The sequence below is a fragment of the Pteropus medius genome, unplaced genomic scaffold, assembly GCF_902729225.1.
Source record: "Pteropus medius unplaced genomic scaffold, Ma_sr-lr_union100, whole genome shotgun sequence".
NCBI classification, from domain to species: domain Eukaryota; kingdom Metazoa; phylum Chordata; class Mammalia; order Chiroptera; family Pteropodidae; genus Pteropus; species Pteropus medius.
Genome location: NW_024344370.1, coordinates 3,656,462 through 3,671,632, shown reverse-complemented (window position 1 = coordinate 3,671,632; position 15,171 = coordinate 3,656,462). Strand labels below are relative to the sequence as shown.

The window sequence follows — 15,171 nt, the reverse complement described above, 5'->3', positions numbered from 1 at the left end:
TTAGCATTTACTGCCACACTTTCCACAGTACATAAAAAATAGAATTTAATAGCTGTCAGAGAGGCTTAAATAAAGACTGCTATCAAGTTAACCTTGCCTCCTATAAGGAAGATCATACCTACTAATAGTTATTCCTAAAGAAAATAATGAGTATGTGTGGGGAGTTAGGGGGAGAGGCAGGTAAACAGTTGATAGTTTTCTCATGGTTGAAGGTGGTGTAATAGAAAATAATAAAAGGCCGTTAAGTCAGACCTGAGTTGTTCTAGTCATCAAATGAATTATATTCATATATTCTTTGTCAAGGTTAAACATTCCAAGGTTCATTTCATTGTATATTTAAAAAAAAAGGTGGGGTGGGAGGGGGATGGAATGGGAGAAATTTTATCCAGCCTAGTATTGTTGGACTCAATACAGCCATTCTTTCATACATATTCAAGTTTGAAATATTATCATCATTAACACTCCCCTCACAAGTACTGTTTATTCTAGCTTCTCAATTACCTCCATCTGAACTCCTCCTCTTCTATCATCATCCTCCTTGTGATTCTCACTCAAAAAAAATAAATCTCCTTAACTGACCAACTTTCCTCTACTATGCTATTTCTTCTACTATCCTTCAAACATTGTTAGTAGGGTAACATATCAATCTCACTCAAAAATCTGAACAGATTAAAAAACCCAACCAAATAAAAATAAACCCAAGCAAACCAGCCAACCAAATAACCTTCAACAGGTTAATATTGCTTTTGAATGTTTAGAACTAGAACATACTCATATCCATATTTTAACCACTTTTCAGGATTAACTTCAGTATCTTTGTTATTTTACTCCTTTCTATCACCTGAAATGTTCTCAGCCTTACGCAGTGAATATCCATCAAATGAAATTCTACTTTCTTCAAAATTGTTTGAAATTAAAAATTTTTCTTCTCAAATGTCATTTCTAATAACTCTGACATTTCTTCCTCCTCTGTGCTCCAAATGCTCTTTACTTTCATCTTTACTGAAGTATTTATCATATACTGTCTGCTTGCCAAATACGTGAGCACAGGGACTTTGTGTCTGTGGTCAATGAATGCTTGTTAAACTGGGATCAAATGAGGTAATACTTAAAAAAAATCCTGTAAATTAATAATTACTAATCAAGATGATAATTTACTGAAATGGTAACAAACTAAATATGCTTAAGAAGTTCTTCAGTGGGATTAATCATCGATCATTTATTGAAACACCTATCACAAACCTATGAACTTAATTGTATTTCTCAGCTTTGGTATCTCAAAGTTCATTTACATATTTCAGGACTAACTTTCAATCCCAAAGCTTAATTTTTAATTGCCTTTACACACAGGTGGGACAAAGAAGTTAATGACAAAATCATGAAATGGTCAACCTTAAGCACAGATGTCACCTTGTGCAAAGCCTTCATTTTAAAGATAAGAAAAACTATGCCTGGAGATATATGTCTTGCTTGAGGTCACATATTTGCAGATAACAAGCTGGTGCCTACTGTAGCTAAAGAAAATATAATAGACAGGATGGCTGATTTAATTTCAAGATAATCTCTAATAAATTCACGAAATCATCCTTATTTTATATATAAGTAATCTTTTCAACATATTTATATAAATGACCAAAATCAACTTTATTATTGCCTTCATTTATAGAGAATAAGTAAAATTGGGCAGTTCTCTAAATTTCTTTTCTTCAAGTCTCTAATGTATACATGAATCAAAATTCTAATTTTCAGTGTCAGAAGTAATTTTTTCTAATATTTAATTTAAAGAGTAAAATTATAAAAAGGACTGATAAACGAAGAGAAGAAATGAAAACTGTCATGAAAATAAAATTTGTTGTTCTTGTTAGGAAAATAACTATATCCTTAAAGGACAAATTTTAAGATTATTCAAAAAATTAATTCCTTATGGCAAAATTTATTACAGCTTTTCTAAAGGTGATATTATTTCTACTTTGATCAATTTCATGAGTCTGAAAAAACATTTCACTAACAATTTAAATAAAATTCTACTTTAAGGACAATGGTTTACCTTAACATTTGACTTTTTTGAGAAATTCACCACTACTCCCCAGCCAAAATCATCTCCTTCATTCTTTACCTGAAAGGAAGCACATAAACAAGAACATTTATGTCTAAAAGGAAATTTCAGACTTCCATTCCCACATTACAGGCAACAAAACTTTTTGAGTTTTCCTGATAAAGTATTTTTTGAAAGATCACTCCTAAACTCAGAGAAAAAGATATTAAGCCTACAAGAAAAAAAAATTACTGCCAAATTTCATAGGTCCTAGAACAGCTATAACTAGCAAATAAATGTTAGAAATGATATGATGTCTTTGTTCTTAGAACAGCTATGTCTTTCATATTTTATAGCTAATGAATTCATCCTGGACTTAAAACTACCTTATTTTAAAATAAAACTGCCTGTAGTTTTAGATTTTATAACTAGAAATAATTTATATCTTAATTCCCAAATTGTCTACTTGCCCCCACCTTATCTCCCAAATGAAAAATCAGTGGAGATTAAAAAGCCTTCTTCACATGACAACTCCTTAACCAGTGCCAAGGGAAACTGGTAAAACAATGTAATTAACAGATTAACTACTGTGGCAGTAATAAGCATTGTACCGAAAAAAAAAAAAAAAAGATTCTCCAAAAATTAAACATTAAAATACCCAAATATTTTATGAAAAAAATAACATACCTTTACCAAACGACCTGGTTGTAGAAATGGTAAGCAATATTTTGGTTTGTGAATATATTCTTCAATTTCTTTACCCAGTTTGGCAAGCTGCTGTCTAATCTTATAATAGATGACTACGCTTTCTTCATTTGGTATTACTATTTTATTATACTGTTCTTCTGAGTTCTTTACCTCTGTAAATAAAATACATGTACGACATCAAAAAAAATTATACACCTTATGTAAATAATACTGAAGATACATCTTTTTCCCACTACAATTGTAAGGAGCAAAGTCAGTTTGCACAGATTGGAAGTTTTGAGGAAGAGTTTCAGAAATGACCATAAAGCATGTTGTTTAGTTTCACCTTTCTCCATTAAGGTTCACCTTCTTTATTTCTTCCTGCAGTTCTCCAACTCAGTAATTGTAAATCCTCAACATGAGTCTCAACTAGCAGTGGTTATACCTGGTAAGTTAATTCTCTGCTATGGACAGGGGTGAGGGGATTATCTCTGGGAATTCTAGACCTACACTGTTCAACATAGCACTGGTCCTATAAACTTTAAGTGATAGAATGTTCTACGTCAGCTCTTTAGCCAGTAGACTCTAGCCATATGTGATTATTTAAATTAAAATATAAAATACTACACTAGCACCATTTCAAATGTTCAACAGCTACTGACTTCTATACTTGAATGCAGACACAGAACATATCCACTACTGCAGAAAGTTTTATTGGACAGCACTATTTTGGACCTACGTAAATTGCTACTATAACTCTCAGCAAGAATCTAGTTTGCTAATGACATCAGCTTCCACCACCACTGGGATTAGGTCTCTAAAACTGAGGAGAGGCAATTCAACCAGTTATCTCTACACTCAGCAGCCAAAACAGTAGTCTCTTTCAGCAACTGTCCCCTTACTTAATCTAGCCATCTATGATGACATTCCCTGCTCCAATTCTTTTATCTATTGCTGACCTCCCTTCCTCACTCATTCTATTATGCATCTATCCCACTATGAATAAACACTATTTTTACTGGCGTAGAATATACATAAAATTCACCATTAATAACATCTAGTACTTTTACAGTGTAAGCAATCACTACCACCATCCAGTTCTAGAATACTTTCACTACTCCAAAAGGAAATTCCATACCCATTAAGCAAACACTCCTCATCCCCTTCCCTAGTCCCTAAGCAACCTTTGTCTGCTTTCTATCTATATAGATCTACCTATTCTAGATATTTCATACACATGAAATCATACAATATATAGACTTACATGTTTGGCTTACTTAGTTTAGCATAATGTTTTCAAGGTTCGTCCATGTTGTGGAATGTATCAGTACTTCACTCCTTTTTACGATTGAATAATATTCTTCCATTATATGGGTATACCATTTTGTTTATGTTTCTAATTGACATTTAGACTACTTCCACTTTTTGACCACTGTGAATAGTGCTGCTATGAACATTCACATACAAGTTTTTATCTGAGCATATTTTCAATTCTTTTGATTATGTATCCAAATTTTTTTGAAACTGTTGGGTTTTATGATAATTCTGTATTTAATCGGCTGAGGAAATGCCAAACTATTCCTCACATGACCACACCATTTTGTTAATAACTTTTAAAAAAAATATCCATCCTAGTGAGTGTGAAGTGGTATCTCAGTGTGGTTATGATTTCCAATTCCCTAATAACTAATGATGTTGAACATCTTTTCATATGCTTGTTTGCAAACTGCTTATCTTCTTTGGAGAAATGTCTATTCGTATCATTTGCCCATTTAAATCAGATTGTCTTTTTGTTGTTGAGTTGTAAGAGTTCCTTATATATTCTGGATACTAGATCCTTATCAGATATGTGATTTGCAAATATTTTCTTCCATTCTGTGGGTTTTCTTCTTACTTTATTGTTGGTGTCTACTGAAGTACACAAGTTTTTATTTTTGACAAAATCGTATTTATTTTCTTTTATTGCTTGTGCTTTTGGTGTCTTATCTAGGAAACAACTGCCAAAGCCAAGGTTATAAAGATTTACACCTATGTTTTCTTCTGTCTTATGGTTTCAGTTCTTATATTTAGGACTTTCATCCAATTTCAGCTAATTTTTGTATATGGTGTGAGATAAGGGTCCAACCTAATTCTTTTGCATGTGACTATGCTGTTGTCCCAGTAGCATTTGTTGAAAATCAACTGACCATAGATACATGGGTTTATTTCTGGACTCTCAATTCTATTCCATTGAGCAAACTCTTCTATTTAATCTGTGATTCAATTTCTTTATCCCCAAAATAAAGATGATAATAGTACCCACACCCCACAAGGCTACAGTTAAAAACTGACAAAAAATATGGAAAGTACGAAGCTAACAGTATAGTACATAATAAATATTCAGGAAGGATATTACTACTGTATTATTATTTTTATTATGATCTTCAACCTTCTCACAGACTGCTCTCTCATACTTCTTATTTTCTGCACTCTGTTAGGCATACTGCATAATCCTGGTTATTTTTAAATGAACTGCATGACTTCTTACAGGAACTGTACCCATTCACTAAAGACTAGAAAGCTTTTATTAACAGCACATATTGTTAATAAACATTATCAGAAAAAGAGACAATTAAAAAATGATAAAAATATTTGATAGACTAAAGTCAATAAGAAGTTATATGAGAAGGAAAACTAACAGAAATACACAGAAATGCTAACCCTGCTGTCCCAGTTAAAGGTACAAAGTAATACTGTTTGCAGAAATCAGTGGAACACTAACCAAGCACTCTCAGAAGTTGTTTATGAAGAGATGATAGACATCTGCTTGGATGCTTAAATACTAACCTGATCCTCCACATTCCAAATCACTTCTGTGCTCAGACCACTTAACCTAATAAATCATAAGTCTGAGAAGCCATATTGTGTCTATGACTCTAACTATAGCTATGTACTACTCCAGAAATTTAGGTGCTGCCTCCTTTTTCTCCAAATTAAGGATTATCTCTTCCTCTCCAAGCAAAGAGGACCCTCAGCATAAAAAGTTCATTTCAAAGCAAAAAAAAAAAAAAAAAGTTCATTTTACTACACTGTCCCACCATAGGAAAGCCTCGGTATCTTAGAAAACAGAATGTCAGATATTTCCATAAACTTTTAAAGACAGTTTGCAACCAACCTCCTCATTTTGAGAGAGAGGAGAAGCAATGGTTCCAAAGCTATATTCCTATCAAATAACCTGTAAAATAGATGGGACCTGTGGGAGATGGCAAAAAGGATTGCTATTCCCAGTACTGGGCAAATTTTAAAACAGGTAAAAATTTAAATGGCTTTACTTATATGACAATACTACCAATAATTTAAACAAGTACTTACTGAGCATTTAATATAAATTATCTCATTTAATTCTTATGAATTGGATGAACTAGATATTATCTCAATTGCACAGAAGAGCAAACTATGACTCAGGCAGTTTTGATGCAAATAAATGTCTACCTACACAGCTCTTGCTATTAACCATAGCATTATAATTATTAATAAAACTAAATAAAAAGGTTAAGACTGAAATTCTCTTTTCAGTAGAGGAACAATAAAATCCTGGAAGTTTTACTCTTATGGCTGGGAAATCTACTGTGGATTCAGTAAATCAAAATGGAAACATCTCATGTATGCCAGACATTTACTTTATTATTTAAAAAAAAAAACCCAAAACATTTTATTTGTAAAATAAAGTACATACTTCCAAAGATAACAGTCTACATTTTAATTCTGGCATATTTAAGATAGTGAATAAAATACCAGGGCTCTTGAAATGGTTCTTGTAGTATCAACAGCAAAAGGAATTATACCCTTTGTAGTAATAAATGAAAATGGAAATAAACTGCATTTGAGATGTACTCTGCACTTAAACACACAGAGGATAGCTCCTATCACCTCTAACCGTCTCCTCTTACACTGTATGCTCCTTCTTCACACCACTTAGCCCTGCAAACTCTACTAAAAGTGTTGCAATTATATCTTTCATCACTTAAATTCCTACCTCTTCCATTAAAAGTCTATTATATTTTTAATATATAGTCTTGTTTACTGGTTTTTAAAAGTTAGAATATCAGATCTTGCTTCTTTAAAAACAGAAGTAGAGAAATGCAGGGATTATTCAATTGCAAGAAGATTCAAGTGTATAATAGAAACTTCAGGGGTCAAAGATTATGTTACTCACAAACTTTTTAAAAGGTAAGTCAATCAGAACTACACTGAATAACAGTAGCAGCTGGGGCTTGAGGAGATAGGACAGGGGATGGAGAAATGGTAGTAATGTTTAATTAAGTTCACGGAGTAGGTAGCTGACTCTTGGTCAAGTTATATTGAACAATCTGAGCCTAGCTAGTCATAAAAGGGCTTTAAATAAATGGGAAAACACTTGGAGTTCTCAATCTATCTTCCACTGTATCTGGGATATTTTCTATGAATTACAAAAGAATAATATGAAGTGAAGTTGAAAAAGTAATTGACTGATTTTGAGAATACATTATTTTTATAAAGAAGAGGGAAAAAAGCAAAGGTAGGTACCCCAATTTGCAGCCTCTTTCTCTTGGTTATTATTCAGTCTCTACACTGCCAACTATGCATGTCTGTGTAATTATTCTAGTGTATGACCTACTGCCAATTGCCTAGGAGGAATATTTTAAAGTTTAATTATTTTTTATTTAAACTATTAAGCTAGCTTGTAATCTTACATTGTTTCAATGACACTATCTGAAATTTCTATGAGGTAAAATTAATGGATATCCTTCTTCAGTACTAATTTGATTTCAATACCTCCTTAATTCAAACCCAAATTCACGATGCAATAAAATCTTGTTGATACCGTTTTTTATTCTATTATATACTTTTATTGCGATGTCTTGTTGATATCGTTTTTTATTCTATTATCATATACGCTTTTTTGCGAGAATTGAAAAATAAAATTGTCTGAGCCTAGAATCATATCTTTAAAGCTTTCTCTTTGCTAAAGCCATAGTTTATAACCACGATAAATGGCATTAAATAAAAGAAAATTTTAAAAAGTAGTATGATCTAAAAATATACATAGGCCATTAATTTTATAAGGTGTGTTTTAAAAATTCAATAGCTTTGCTTATGGAAATTAAGTAAAGATAGCCTTAAAACCAGCCAGCTCTTTTTTTAATTACTTTTTTCATCCTTGTTTTTTTCAGTCAGAGAAGTTACATCTATTCTCATCCTATTAAAAAAGATGGCCTATGCCTTAATAAAAACAGCATGGCTGAGGAAAAAAATCTGTAAAATGATGCCAAAGCTCCTTCCAGATCTATAGTTTGTAATGAAGAAGCTCTCTTAATTAAAACTGGAGAAATTAAGGAAAGAGGAAATAATTATGATCTATCAAAAAAAAAAAAAAGATTTTAACTCACTCAAATGTTTTAAACCTTTTTCCTTAAGGTACGTTACTATACCTCCTTTACTTGCAGGTACATAAAAATTGATTGAAAGTGTTCTATTCCACACTTATTAGAAAGGTATCTCAAATTTGCCTTTACTGTTTATCGTAGCACATTTATAAAATGGAAATATTATGCAATCACTAAAAGTCAAACTTTTGAAGGATACTTGAAATTAAGTTTTAAAAGCCAGAATCAGTGAGCTAGTGAATGTAATGCATTTAACGCAAGGCTAGGCATAGGGGAAATATTTAACAAATGATAGCAATTATAAGCATCATCATTACTATTACAGAAACTGCATATTTGATCCTGCCTTTAAAATAAGTAGTCGCATGGGAAACAAAAAAGATGGAGGAACTACAAGTTAATAGTTGTACGGCTATCTCTATGTGAGATTACAAATGATTTTCATGTTCCTCTGTATCTTTGCTGAATTTTCTGGTGTTTTTTTCTTTCATAATGACTATGCATTTTTATAAGATTTACCCAAGCCACAATATCCTCTAAGATAAGAATCAATACACAATTCTACTTAAATGTAGTTATTACAGAACACTTACTTTCTGGTCTTTAGAAAGCATTATTTTAATATTAGAAGCTAGAAATTCTAATAAAAGAACCGAACTTAAATCCAAGTTAAAGTATTATATTTCCTTAATCATTCATAAACTTATTATAAACTTATTCTATGGCATTCTTTTACAATGAGAAAGAGTGAAAGGGCAAGACTAAGATATCCATGCCTCTTTGAAGTCAAATTTTAACATACCGGAAAAAGTAAACAAATGAGACTACATCAAACTACAAAGTTTTTGCCCAGCAAAGGAAACCATCAACAAAAGGAAAAGACAACTTATGGAATGGGAGCAGACATCAGCCTATGATACATCTAATAAGGGGTCAACATCCAAAACTTATAAAGAACACACACAACTCAACAACAAGCTAATAATTCAATCAGCAAATGGGCAGAAGATCTGAATAGGCATTTCTCCAAAGAGGAAATACAGATGGCCAACAGACATATGAAAGGATGCTCAAGATCACTAATCATCAGAGAAATGCAAATTAAAACCACAATGAGCTATCATCTCATACCTGTCAGAATGGTAATCATCAATAAATCAAAAAACAGCAAGTGTTGGCAAGGATGCAGAGAAAAGTATACATTAGTAGTTAAAAAAGTCACAAAAATGTAGAGTAAAGCACAGGAAATGTATGTAGTCATTAGTATTGTAATGGCTATGTATAGCGTCAGATGGGTGAGAGAGTAATTGGGGGGATTATTTCATAAACTATGTAAATGTCTAACCAATGTACTGTATACCTGAAACTAAAAAACATTTTTTAATATGCCAAGCTTTTTATTGTATCATTATTCATGAACATTAGTTATCATGCTATGTGTCTTTAACAATAAAATATACTAAATTTGAATCAACTATTAGAAAGGTGTCCTGAAAGGGTTTTCTTACTTTCACTTGAAAATGTCCTAATTGGTTACAATGACCAGAGTGCAGTTCTTACTTTATATAAGGACCAAGATTTAGCTTATGAGAAAACAAAACCAACAAAAACAATGGCCAAAACAATAATGCTATAATTTTGCTATTTAGTCTCCTAGATAAATGAGGCTCTGTTATGGTAATTTTATACCTACTCTCTACTACTCCGGGAATTGCTCTATAATGCTGAAACTGGTAGAAGGATTTTTCCAACATGTATTCAGGATTGATTTCTTCTACACGTAGTAAGTTCAAAACCATGTTGTAGGTCAAATGAAAAGCACTATTTAGAGGATCAGCTGAGCCCTAAGACAGAAAAAAAAAGTCAATGTTTTAAGTTATTCGAATAAATTTACACAAATATTTTTAACCTGTTAAATTGCTTTATAATTTAACTCTATGTTAAGGAACACTATAGAAATGTTATTAAGTTCTTTCCTTTAAAATGACCAATACAAAGTGATAAAATAGTTGTCTTTGGAAAGTGAAGGGAAAAAAACAAAACTACTAACTAGGATAGTAATAGTTAAAATACTATTTACCAGTATGTAGCTCTGTGTGCCTTCTATGCATTTGACAGGATTACATTTTCTGGCCCCCAAGCCCAATGTGTAGGGCAAATCAAGAGCCGCTCACCCTAAGGGGATAGTAAGTCCTTAAAACCTTGATTTTTACCTACTTTCCTTGAAATAGGGCCAAAGGGAGATACATTAGTATGAAAAACCACATTCTTGGGGAAGAGAGAAATTAAAGACAACTTCAACCACTTCATTATTATACAAATAGACCCAACCTTTACTTTTCTGTTATCTGTTATTTTTCTTTTCTATTATTTCCTCCTCTAAGAAATTTGGAGCTTCAGTATTACAAATGTTTATTTCTAACCTCAAGCTCTGCTTCTATATTCTCAACTAACTTCTACAGAATATACCAATCTGAATTCTTGGGCACCTGAAACTCGACATGGTATTCTGACATTGTATCCAAGTGAGCCCAGGATAGTCCCAGTTTACACCTGTGGTTCTGATATAATTATTTAAAGCATCCTCTTTCATTCTCACAAGAGTACCCTGATATGGGTGCTAAATAATATGGTTATACCAAAACAAAATTTCTCTCTTGTTCTTTCCCATTCCTGACTTGAGCTTCCCTCTTACACATATTAATGACTAGTGAGATTATCCATTTGATTAATGGTTAATAAGATTACTCATTTAAGTTCCAATTTAGGAGTTTTGTTTCTTTTGCTTTGTCCCTTTTAATTAATCATCTGTTATATATTTTTTCCTTGATATATCTTACGATTAGTTCTTTTGTTTATCATTGACATCATTTGAGAGTTTCATCAATCTTATCTAGATTATTATAACTATTCTCCTAACTATTCTGGTTTCAACTTCCCCTCCAATTTATTTGGCATGCTGCTGTCAGACATGCCAAAACATAATTCTAGTGTGATATAACACCTTATTCAGCAGTAATCAATGACTATTTAAGTACTGAAATTTAGGTCATACCAAATTTTATTTTCTCCCCATGAAACAGAATGGAAAATAATGTAATAATTTCCCTACCTCCTACCTCTCTCTCTCTCTCTCTCACACACACACACACTCACTCACACACATATACACATGGTAAATACATGAGGTGATGGCAGTGGTAAGTGAAAGGTACACTTCATACTGAGTAGAATGGTTATAAATTAAAAGGACAGAAAGGTTATAAATTAAAATAACAAGTGTTGGCTAGAATGTAGAGAAATCAGAACACTCATTCATTGCTGGTGAGAATTTAAAATGGTACTGCTGCTGAGAAAAAAACAGACTGGCCTCAAAAGGTTAAATATAGAATTACGATATGACCCAGCAATTTCACTCTTAGGTATACAGCCAAGAGAAATAAAATCATACTCACACAAAAACTTGTAAACAACTGTTCACAGCATGGCATCGTTATTCACAATAGCCAAAGAACGAAAATAACCCAAACGTCCATTCACTGATGAATGGATATATAAAATGTGATAGCCATACAATGGAGTATTATTCATCAAAAAATAAAGTACTTATATATGTTAAAATATGGATGAATCTTGAAAACAGTAGCCTAACTGAAAGAAGCCAGATACAAAAGGTCACATTATTGTATGTTTCCATTTATATGAAATGTCTATAAGAAGCAAATCTACAAAAACAAAGTAGATTAGTGGTTTGCCAAGGGCTTGGGGGAAAGGAGAAGAGCTTAGGAGGAAATGGGGAGTGACTGTTAATGGATACAGGGTTAAGGTTGATGAAAATGTCCTCAAATTGTAATGGTGACAAAACTGTAAATATTTAAACCATAAAAATGAGTAAATTGTATGATATGTGAATTATACTTCGATAAAGCTGTCTTAAAAAGTTACTTTTAAAAATGGATAAATGAGAACCCTTGTCACATTTGATCCAGCAATCCCACTTCTGGGTATTTACCCAAAAGAACTGAAATCAAGATATTAAATAGTTCAGTGCAGTACTATTCACAACAGCCAAAATGTGGAAATGACCTAAATATCCATCAATAGATGAATAAAGAAAATGCGGTACATACATACAATGGAATACTACTGATCCTTTAAAAAGAAATTCTGCAATATGCCATGTAGATGAACTCTGAGGACCTTATGCTAAGTGAAATAAGCCAATCACAGAAAGATAAATACTGCATGATTCCACTTACAAGGGGAATCTAAAACAGTCAAAGTCATGGAAGCAAAGAATGAGATGGTTGCCAGAGACTGAGGGGAGAGGTAAATGGGGAATTACTAATCAAAAAGCAATGTGGTTTCGGTCAAGGAAGATAAATAAGCTCTGGAGATCTGCTGTACAACACTGTTATCTATAGACAAGAATGACATAATTTACAACTTAAAAATTTGTTAAGATGATAAATCTCATGTGTTCTTTGCACAATAAAATTTTTTAAATGTTTTTTAATGAAATGAAAGGAGACAGAAATTTACACTTATACAGTACCAAATCCAGGGAGATAGATGGAATGAAAAATCTGTACTAATGGAACCAGATGCTGTCATTAAAATATTATTACCTGCTACAATTTGACAACCTGATTCAATTCTTTCTATATAAAGGACAAGGAAAGAAAAACTGTTTATCTCATACAATTTTTAAAAAAGAATAAAAATGTAAAATTTCAGTCTTGTTATTTACCTTACATGAAGTACTAAAGTTACACAGATGTTTAAAAGTAGGTTTCTAAGTATTAATCTTTAAAAATAAAACATCGTATGATCACTATGAATATGTACAAACAAGCTTCATCTTCACTCATACGAAAACATACAAAACAAAAATACCTTTACCTATGTTTGCTTTGGCATACCAGGCTTCCCCCAAACCTGTATCTCAAATTCTCCATGTGATTCTCATGTTTTAAAAGTTGAGCACAGTCTACTTCAAAGAGACACTGACCTATGTATGTCTTAATGTGTTTTGAAGCTTTAATTTAAAATAGCTAATGAGCTGGCAGCTAATTTTATATTTTTAATTAATGTTAAGTTTCCTATCTTATTAACAGTTTTCTCTAGGGATTTTTCTTAATAATTTCTTACTATTGGGAGAGGACGAGAAAAACAAGTTGAACTTTCTTGAGAAGCTCTTTAAAACAAAAGAATAAAAATTTTAGACAATCCAAAACACAAGTACTAAGCAAGAAAAATGAACAGGCTGATTTGAAATAAAGCTTAAAAAATAAATTTAATAGATAGACTGAAAAAGAATGGTAGATCATGGAATTAATCATTTATTAAGCTACCTGGGCTTGCAATGGTAGAGGAAGGTAACTACCCAAAATACTGATGTGTTCCTTACTTTCTGTTCTGGTAGGTGAAGAGCAATTAGAGGGAGTAGATATAAACGTTATCTTAAATTTGAAGGACAAAGTAAATATTTCCACCCGCTCTGGGTATCTTCACATGACATGAGTTGTTCTTCACCTATGAGAACAGAAAGCAGGGTACAAAATACCAGCACTTTGAGCAGTTACCCTTTTCTACCTTCTCAAGCCCAGATAGTATCATACTTAGAAAGGCATCTAAACTAACAACTAATTTCAAAGTGGCTCCTGAAGTATTTTTCTCAAATTCCTGGTGAAGACACAAAATCTTAACCTGGTTACCTTAAGTAATTGTTTTCCAATTGTTGGGCTCATCTTTTCATCTACCATAAGAATTACAATTCCTCTATCATCCATTCCTCTTCTTCCAGCACGACCAGACATTTGAATATATTCACCCGAGGAAATCTGAATGAACATAATTAAAAATTCTGCATTTAGGAAAAAACCTGGTAAAAAATATTCATAATTTTTTTTCATCATAAAACATACAAGCACAAGTTCTATATTCTAAAAAAGGAGACATGATTAAAAACATGAACTTTTAAGAGAGTGTAAGTAAAAACTCAAAAATGAAAGACATTTAAGACTGTTTAAATTTTAGGTCTAAAATGATCAAACCCACCATAGCTACAGGGAAGTATCAGCCAATTCACTGTCATAAAAAATATCTTTAAGCTAGATATTCTAGAAAACGGCAAAGTCTAAGAAAGCGAACTCTATTATATACTAATTCTAATTTGATAATAAATTTTAATTTATAGAAGGAGATTACTATAAAATTAACTTTTTTTTTTTAAAAAAAAGCAAAATTCTCTCCTATTTTCACAGTATATGTTCTTAGAGTTTGGTAGAGTCCATTCATCACTAAGAAAAACCTAGTGGAGAAAGGTTAATAAGGCCCCTATGTACAGGTTTTCAGGGTGAAAATAAACCACCTGAACACTGGGCAAAGTTTCATCTGTAAGTACATGTATACTATTTTCCTGTGGAAAGGATCCAGTTTCCAGCTTCTCAAAAAATATATGACTTAAGAAGTGTTATGAACCACTATGCTACAAGAATGCATATAACTGATAGCATCGAAAACAAAGCTAACATCCTGGGAACAAGGCAGGCGCCAGAAAAAATGACAAAAAAAATCCTAAAAAATATCAGAAAAGAATATTTCAAAATCGCAGTCTGATAAAATCTCAACAAGGCCCAAAGGCATCATTACATCATGACACATTATGATTTTTATATTTCATAATTATGACCCTGAATCTTCAAGAAAAGGTTGCTTTCTTATTGATCCACTATCCTCTGTATCCTTACCCTGTAGTCCATGAGATGCCAAGAGCATGTAAAGTCACAAAACACTTATTTACTTGTTTTCTTGTAGCATTAATTTTATTCAGAGAATTAAATAATTTTAAACTGGTAGATTATGAAGCACTTTAAATTTTATACTAATTTAAAATATAAAACATATGAAAAACTTTTACCTGCTTTGCAATTAAAAAAACACTGAATTAATTTTTTGAAAGGTCAATTTTAACGTTATGTTACAAGAAATTTTTAAAGGCAATATAAAAATTTCTAAAGAGAAATGGCACTATCTCCCTAT

General features: G+C 32.0%; 1 protein-coding gene across 1 annotated transcript in view; it reads right to left on the bottom strand.

The window, feature by feature from the left end:
- Nucleotides 1-15,171, bottom strand: part of MTREX (Mtr4 exosome RNA helicase) — a 77,129-nt gene that overhangs the window by 30,549 nt on the left and 31,409 nt on the right. Inside the window, exons 15-18 of the mRNA XM_039869949.1 lie at nt 13,845-13,970; nt 9,821-9,971; nt 2,723-2,895; nt 2,048-2,116 (exon numbers count right to left, since the gene is read on the bottom strand). Of these exons, the coding sequence (XP_039725883.1) occupies nt 2,048-2,116; nt 2,723-2,895; nt 9,821-9,971; nt 13,845-13,970 (519 nt within the window). The remainder of the gene's footprint in view (nt 1-2,047; nt 2,117-2,722; nt 2,896-9,820; nt 9,972-13,844; nt 13,971-15,171) is intronic.